At 46.7% G+C, this 8,883-nt stretch overlaps 1 protein-coding gene across 2 annotated transcripts in view; it reads right to left on the bottom strand.

Annotated features, from left to right (window-relative positions):
* Positions 1-191: 191 nt before the first annotated feature.
* Positions 192-8,883, bottom strand: part of SAG (S-antigen visual arrestin) — a 26,969-nt gene continuing 18,277 nt past the window's right edge. Inside the window, exons 15-16 of one of the 2 annotated variants that reach the window (XM_019503746.1) lie at positions 2,356-2,365; positions 1,489-1,677 (exon numbers count right to left, since the gene is read on the bottom strand). In XM_019503746.1, coding sequence (XP_019359291.1) covers positions 1,578-1,677; positions 2,356-2,365 — 110 coding nt within the window. In that variant the 3' untranslated portion in view covers positions 1,489-1,577. Of the gene's footprint in view, positions 1,678-2,355; positions 2,366-8,883 lie in introns of both variants that reach the window. The other variant, XM_019503745.1, reaches the window with a different exon arrangement.

Below are 8,883 nucleotides of genomic sequence, written 5' to 3' on the forward strand. Positions count from 1 at the left end.
ATCCACTAAGTATGGTCACAGTCTTGTTCTTTTCAATTATTAAAATTGGTACAATATCTTTCTAGAATTCTTCACACAATCAGGCTCCAAATTCTATGTTGAAACTAGCAAGGGGGGTTACAGCTACCAGTGAACACTAGGAAGAGGCTACCAACATCTCTTAGCAGAAAAAACACATACTTAGAATAATGTAAATTGAACACATCTCCATTCAACTCAACTTTAATATGAAAAGTACAGCTGCAATAAAAATCAAGTGTTGTTTTGTGTTGTAATGTAGTATTACAGGAGTGTACTAATGTGGCTTACATAACACTTTTTTATTGGCTTATATCACTAATCAACCAGAAAGTGGCAGCAGAACAGTTAAATAGTCTTGTCTTACCTCCAAAGGTGTGAATTCAAATCTCATCCTGGACTTGTACTGAAGAATGCCCACAGCTGGACTCAGCTATAAATGGGTACCATACAGAGTGGGGAGTCAAAGACGCTGGAAGTAATGTTACAGAAATTGGTATGCTTTAACTGTACTAGCCAAATGGGCTAGTAGGCTTGGGTTGGCTGCAGAAACTGGCATGCCTTCATTATGCTAGCTCCATGGGCCATTTGACCTGGTCTGACATTTGCCTTTTTTTTTGGCATCTTAGCTGAAGCACAGAAACCAAAATCACTTCATGAGATAGATAGTCCTCTTGGATGCTGTGAGCAATGGAGTGGCATGGCTGGATCCTCATTTAACCCATCATGTTAGACCTGAAACCCTACAGAAACTGCTTAGGAAAGACTTTGGACCTACTATGATAAAATGCAGCTGGGAACTTCGTGGAATTAATAAGAGAGATGAATTAAAGCTGCTCAAGAAACAATGACAAGACATAGGGGGACCATTTCCATAGAACCCAAACCCAGAAAGAGGGCACAATTAACATTATAAAAGCCTGCGCAGGTTACTTGGAGAAGGATTGGCTTGCCGCCTTGTCTCAGCAAGTTTTTTGGTGCAGAATACTATGCACTGATGAGGAAATGGAATTCCATACAACAGCTTTGTTTCCACATTGTGCCAAAGATCCTTTTGCTGTCAGTTGAACCAAGCCACAGATCACAAGCTGTATAATTAAATCTTCCCATGCCTACAGTGGGCAGCATAGAGTCTTACCAGTGAATTGAGGACTCAGAATCAGTGGCTCTTTGATCCAAAGTGAGGCTGGGAGAAAGTTCTCACAGCAGACACACCGTTAATCAAGGTTTTAATATTTTGTGACAGCACCCACTGAATTTATTTGGTACCATTACGAACATGTGAGAGTAATGTCTCTTGCTACTTCTCTGCTAGCTGTACCACAAAAAGGTTTGAGTCTGCTATATCTTTTAGCTAATGGAGCTACCACTCTGGCAATAGAGGCTCACAGTTTTAGATCTACAGATCCCAAGTTGGAGTCCTATTGCTAACAAGCTATCCACGGATGTTGCATTACAGTGTCAAGAACTGACAGTTTAATATATCTAAAAAGCTACGGCCTAGTGCATTCATAACTAATGCCAGACCCCATAGCTCCTCTGGTGGCTGGTTCTTCCAGTCACTCATTTGCCTTTTCTTCATCTTCAGCTCCATCCTCAGCTGCATCATCCACCTGTTGATCAGCAAACTCCTCAAATACCAGTTCTGCATCCTGGTCACTGAAATGAAGGAAAAATAGGCCCTTTTAAGCCTGCACAAACCCTTTGAATATAGCACAGCTTTACACTGGGAACTTTTGCTCCTTGCTTCTTCTCCAGTTTTACATGCTGCCTTGAGTCTCTATTAATGTTTCCTTTAGTATCTACCTAGCACTGGACAGCTGGAGGATAGGGGTAGTGCCAAGCAATGAAGAGCCTTACCTCACCATTGGGATCTCATGGACACTGGCAGCTGCTGCTGCCACTGGCACCATCACGCAGGCTCCCTGCACCCCAGCTGTTGCTGCTATTGCTGTGCAGGCTCTCCAGAGGCCATTCAGCACTGGAGTTAGTGCCTCATTTATCCTGTCCCAGCATTGCTACTGGGCTTTGGGTCAGGTCCCTTCAGAACCATCAACTGGTTGAGTCAGCTGAGGTGGCACCAATCAGCTGCTTTTCACACCCATCTGGACAACAGCTGTGAAAGTTTGCTACATTTTGTGTCATAGCCACTCCAGCAAAATATCTACCATCTGTAACTAGATAAACTGCAGCCTTGAAAGGTGTTTATTAAATAGAATTAGGAACCTGTCACATCATGCTCTTGCTATTTTAAGAGCTTCCAGACAGATCTTTTGGGGAGTATAAGAGATCCAGTGGATAAAATGACTAGTGTGACATCATTTAAAAACATCTTACCTCTCCTTCCCTGTAATTATCAGCATGCAGTAAAGGCAGGGAAAAAAGACACACAAGGTGGTTAGAATGGTGAATGTTCATACTCCAGAGCTAAACAGGGGGATCACTTATAAAATGAGAAGCGAAAAATACGTTGGGTGGTGTTTTCTTGCTACAGCTTGAGCAGCCCAGAAAAGTCTTGCATTGCTAATTATTCCAATGCACCTGTACGGGGCGGGGGGCCTGATGCAGCAAAACACAGGTCTTTTTAGTGGAAAAATGCTCTGGCAGCATAGCCCAAACATCAAAGGGGCTGAAGAGCAAAGACAGACCTTCCTACTCTGGCTTGCTAAAAACAACTGGTGTGAAAGGTGTCTGCCCACAGTACCAGACAGAGACAGCAGTGCTTATGGGACATGATGTTCCTTTTAACTGGTCTGTCACTGTGTTTTAAGTAGTCAGCCTGATTGAAAGAGGAGGCCATTAATAAGCCTTAAGGAAATGAAATAGAACAGGGGAAAAAAAGTACTAGACACTGGATTTCAGCCCTTATATTGTAGCTTTGATATTATAAAAAGCAGAGCTCACAATGCTACACTCACTTAAAAACTTATGCTTAATCCTTTATAACTAGTTCCAGGTGTTTACAGGAACGGATCTTTACTAATGCTATCCTAATGAAGCAATACTTGCTGCCACTCACTTTGATGAGGCTATGAATCTATAATTTGGTTTTCTGGGACATACCTCAGGAAAGCAGTGATTAAGTAGCGTGTACTGCATTGTGGCTATAGAGAAAGGTTGCTGGCTGCTGCTTTGATGGTCACTTCTGCTCACCGAGTAACAGCTGCTCATCTATTTCTCATGAGCCTAGCTCCAATGAGTATAGCTTTTAAATAAATGTACTACTCTGTCTTTTCTAGGAGAGGTCAGTAATCCCAAGTGCTTCAGTGACCAGGGCCACAGGGCAGGTGGGACAGGGAGGGGGGCCATCGTGATATCTACAAGTGCTGAATTCAATCAGTTTCACAAATTGGGCTGGGAGAAAATGGGCAGTTTCGTTTAGGTTTATATTCATAGTTAATTAAGTACTGACTTGTAACACAGGCAAGTGCTGGAAACTATGACGTAGTATAAACCCATGACACAGCACATGCCAGTAAGATTACACTCAACATTGCACGTAAACTATAATTTCAACTTAAAAACAGCTGCTTGTTTTTGTTTCCCATTGACCCATTAAATTGAAGGCCAACAGTCTTTCAGATTCCTGTCCTTCTCTCTTTATCCTGCCATTTATTTATAGTTATGATGTAGCTAAAGTTCTCTGGAGCCTGAATATGGCTAGGCATTTTCTTGAAGCTATTTAACATCTGAATAAATACACCATGCTTCTCAGGGTTTGGGTAGGAGGGTGCTGTCTTTTAGGACATAATAGAATATGATGAAATGCCACAGCGTATGTGGAAGATTTCCTATAAGCTTTTATTATGCAGCCACAGCACTGATTCCATATAATTAAAGTTGTGACATATGGTAATTTCCATTATATGCTTGATTTTAACCTCACTTAACTTTATGGAGGGAAGAAACAAAGTGCAGTACCTATACATTTTTTTGCAGTGTAAGTCTTTTCAATATTTTAGTAATTTTTTGATAGTGACAGCATATAAGGGGAGGACATGTATAAAACAAAGTTTAAAGAAGTGCAACTTTTATGGGTGAAATTAATCCTGAATTAAACCAGTGTACATAATAGCCACACATCTGTTCATGTTAAATGAAGGAGCAGCTAAAGGGCCCCATTGCTGAGTAACTGCTGAAACAATACAGTCTACTGCCCAAAACAGACTTGCATAGGAAGGTTGAGCTGAAGCTGTGGTATGTGGACCCACAGCCTCTTAGGAAAAGAAGCAAAACACAGGGGCTAAGGCAGCAGTTCCCAAAATGGGGTTGCAACATCAGCAGATGGGGTCGCAGGGATGGGGGGCTCTGGGTTAGAAGCTAAGGGCCATGCTGAGGAAATGGGGCCATAAACGGGGTCATGCTGAGGAAGAGTTTGGGAAACACTGGGCTAAGGCATTGATTGGTACAGATGTCTCTTTCTGTTGGAGGTGAGCAACAGAAAAATATCAGAGGAGAAGAAAGGGGTATAGGTTGTAGCTATGTTGATCTAAAGGCAAAAGCAGTTAGAACTCTTGTGGTAGAGGCAATATCTTTTATTAGACCAACTAGAGAGTTGCAAAAAAATTAAAAGCTTTCACAACTGGGAACGTGGCTCTAAGAAAAGTACTGATTAGAAAGGGACTTGAAGTATATGAACAGATGCTAGCTTGCTTTATTCCTGCTGCAGTCATAGTTTCATAGATTAAGGGTCAGAAGGGACCTAGTAGATCTTCTAGCCCGACCCCCCGCCAGGGCAGGAGAACAACAAAAAACCCCAAAAAGAGAAACGGGACTCAAATGAGTCCAGCCAGGTAGGCATCCAGCCTCTTCTTAAAGACCCCCAGGGTAGGGGCCAGCACCACTTCCCCTGGAAGTTGGTTCCAGCTCCTAGCCACCCAGTCACAAGAACAAGACTATACATTCTTTGTCAATAACAGAACAGCAAAGACCTGGCTGCAACATCTCCTCCCAACAGAAACAGCCTGCAATACCTTGAACTTAGCTAACTGCTCTGATCAGAAAAAGTTTACACTACCAACACATGTGCAACACATAAACAACAGCATATGAGAACCCTAGGTAGTGAGGCTATAAGTCAGCGGTTGGCAATTATTTCGGTTTGCAGGCCACATAGGGAGTTTTGGTGAGCTGTTGCAGGCCAGGTCACCACGCCCTGCCCCTCTCCCTCCCCCATCACGTAACAGCTCACCAAAACTCTCCAAGTGACTCTGCTTCATGCCCGGCTGGGCAGTTGGGATGGGGCCATGGGCAGACAGGGAGCAGCATCTGGGAGCAGGACAGGCGGGTGGGGCTGGAAGCATAGGGTGGTCCAAGGGGCTGTGATCTGCAGCCCACATGCCCCTGTGACAGGCACCAATTCTGTGGGCAGAGGCATGTGGGGAGTTGGCTGTGGCTCTGCTCTAGACCCTGGCCCCATGCTGTCATCACCCATGGAGACCAGTTCAAATGTGCGTGGGCAAGGCATATAGAGGTGGCTGGATGGGATGAGGCTATGGGTGGGCAGGGAGCTGTGTCTGGAGCTGGGATCTTGGGGCGGTGACAGTGTAGGTTTCCCCAGACTGAGCTGCAATCCACTCTCCACATACCCCTGCCTGTGGAACCCATGCCCATTGCAGAGCTATGCAGGCAGCAGATTGCGGCTCTGCCCCAGACCCTGGCTCTGCGCTGTCACCACCTCACAGTCCCGCCCTAAAGGTCCCAGCCTTGCCCATCTATCTTGCTCCTGAACACAGCTCCCTACCCAACTGCAGCCAACTCCCAGCCCCCCAGCCACACACCCTGCCCACATGGGTTCCACCTTGAGTGGTGGGCTGGGGTGCCCAGGCAGTGGGGTTGGGTCCAGTGGTGGCTGAAAGGAGCTGCCACTGCTGGGAAGTGAGTCCAGCTGTCATGCCATCCCAGCTCTGCTGCACACCTTGTGGGACTGGCTGCACATGCCATAGCCTGAGCTACCTCCCGTGCCTGGGCCAGGTGGGACTGAGGGACTCAATGCAGACCAGACAAAATCCCTTTGTGGGCTGGATCTGGCCCGCAAGCCATATTTTGCCCACCCCTCCTATAAATCAATTTTAGAAAGGAAAGGTAATCATCAGGTTCCTTCCATACCCCCAACCCCCAAGACATCAAAAAGATACCAGCAATAGCTCCATAATTTGGCATATCAACTTTTCACTTTTAAATGAGCCCTGCAATGCATACTTCAAAATGCAAGTGTCAAGGAGCAAAGAGGGGCAAAATCACCTGCAAGTGAAATGATCCCAGCACGATTGATTCCAAAAAAGTTGCTCTACTACAAAACATAATCCAAGAAAGACCAAAACCTCTACTCCTTCCTCTAGGGATTGGCAACCTATGACCCATGGGCCAGATCAATCCTGCAAAGCTATTTGATTCAACCTGCAAACATAGGGCTTCAGTGGTGTTTGGCAGTGGGGACTTTTTCCATGCTACTGTGGAGAAAAACAGCTGGATCCTGGCACCTCCCACCCACCTCTGGCCTGAGCTGGGCGATTCCAACCCACAACCTAAAAAGGTTGCCAACCACTGCTCTAGAAGCTCATACCTTTTGCCCTTCTGTCTGAGGTTCTATAGACCCAATTCAGCCATGCACAATTAAATCCTGATGAGTTTATTTACTCACCCCATATATGCAGCATGGATGAGGTGGGGGATTAACATCAATCCACTGAGGGCACTTTAATGCAATTTCCTTGTTCCTTCCTATCTAGATTTTTCTTTTTTTTTAACCCACTATATTTTGGCGTTATAGGGTGGTATGTTTAAATCTCCTTCCTTTCTCTCACTTACACTCTGAAAAGAAGAGCCAGGGAATAAGGAAGAGGACTCAATTGGTAGTTCTGACTCATTAGCAATGATAAAGGGAAAGATGAAGATACAGAGTAAATCTCAAGGTCCCTACTCATCAGCCTTTGAATGTCCCTGGTATAGAAGTTGCCCAATCATCTGAAAAAGAATTATTCTAACTAGTGGGACTTTTACAATTCTCTGAACACTGTTTGCTTCAGTGCAGTCTCTGCAATTAACTTTGATTCACTAAATTCTAAATTAGATGCTATTTCACTAATTAAGTACATCTTGTTTCTCAGAGTTCAGCGATAAGCTGGAGGAGACAACTGCACATCAAAAGCATGAAATCACAAACAAGAATAGTGGTGAGAGACAACATAGAGAAACGTAGAAACTGTAGAATCTGCGTAGCTTTTCAGTTTGCCATCTTCATTTGCCAGGTTTAGTTTTATCCTATATTTTTGGGACAATAAGTTACAGTTTCTAAATCTCCTCTGCAGGTTTCAAAGGAATTCTCCTTTGTCCATTGTATTTTCCTTTTAAATTAAACCATTTCATTCCCCAACTAAGTACTTTTAGGGTTTCCAACAGGATTGCTGGTAAGACTACCCTATTGTTAACTTGTAGAAAATCTGCTACTTCCATCTGTATGGAATGCTTGAACCATGCCTGACCCAAGGGTAAACTGTTGGAAGCCTGTTATTTAAGCAAATATGTGGGTGACTTCCTTGGTAAGAAAATGCATTGTGGGGAGTGATACAAGAAAGAAATTTTGCAGTTGTGTTTCCTCTCTGAAGTCTCCTGCCAACATGTGTTTTGGGGATACGCTACACACAGATACAAATCAGAATGAGAGTCAGCCATAGCCTTAAAGTGGGACTGATCTCAGTTTGAAGCATTATGCATATATTTAGAAAGAATATCTGCCTCCCATCCATTTTCTAAAGCATTTTTGCCAGACCTTTCTAGCCAAAGAGTAGATGTGGCAGGATGCCCTAGGGGTGCCATGACCTCCCCTAGCGCCCTTGCCTACCGTGCCAAGTCTGGGTCCTGGACGCACCCTCTGTCTCGCCCGCCACGTCTTTGATCTAATATTGTATCAATGGGAGGCTGCCTTCCAGACTTCCTTGGCACGGGGCCGGATCTACTAAACCCGCACTTCCAGGACTACTCCCTATACTGGCCCCCGCCAGCCTGTCTCCCAACTGTTCCAAGTAGCCCGCCGTCCCTTTGGGCCTTCTCTCAATGTGCATGCCCTGCTGGGGCCTCCTCCTCGTGTATGCCAGCTCTCGGGCCTGGACCAGCGCTCCCCGCGCCCCTGGCCTGCACCCGGGCCTATGCCTACGCTCTCCGCGCTCCTTGCCCGCTTTCAGGCCTGTACTCGCGCTTCCCACGCTTCTCGCCCGACTCAGGCCTACGCCCGCGCTTCCCGCGCGCCTTTGCCCGCACTGGGGCTATACTTGCGTTTCCCACGCTCGGGGCTCAGGCGGCCTCAGCCTCACCTGGCCCCAGACCCCTGCTAGGGTTCTATGCCGGACTCGGGCCTTGCTCGTGCTTCCTGCGCCTTGCCCGCACAAGGGCCTAGTCTCGTGTTTCTCACACTCAGGGCTCAGGTGGCCTCAGCCTTACCCGGCCCCAGACCCCTTCTAGGGTCATATGCCCAACTCAGGCTTCTCCCAGTTGGGGCTCAGGCAGCCTTAGCCTTACCTGGCCCCCCAGCCCCGTCTTCTTGGGCCTATGCCCCACTGGGGCCTACTCGCGCTTCTCGCACCTAGCCCGCGCATGGGCCTACTTGCGCTTCTCACGCACACGCCCACTGGGCCTACAGTGCTTCTCGTGCCCTCGTGCTTCTTGTGCCGCGCTTCTCGTGCCCATGCCCACTGGGCCTACAGTGCTTCTCGCACCCTTGTGCTGCGCTTCTTGTGCCCTTGCCCACTGGGCCTCTTGCCTGTGCTCACGTAGCCCGCACGGGAGTCTCTTCCCCGTGCCCGCATAGCCTGCACCAGGCTCCTACTCGCGCTGACTACAGTGCCCTCCCTGGCGCTCGGAGCACCC

Source organism: Gavialis gangeticus, unplaced genomic scaffold, assembly GCF_001723915.1.
Source record: "Gavialis gangeticus isolate Ggan-Ray unplaced genomic scaffold, GavGan_comp1, whole genome shotgun sequence".
NCBI lineage: Eukaryota > Metazoa > Chordata > Crocodylia > Gavialidae > Gavialis > Gavialis gangeticus.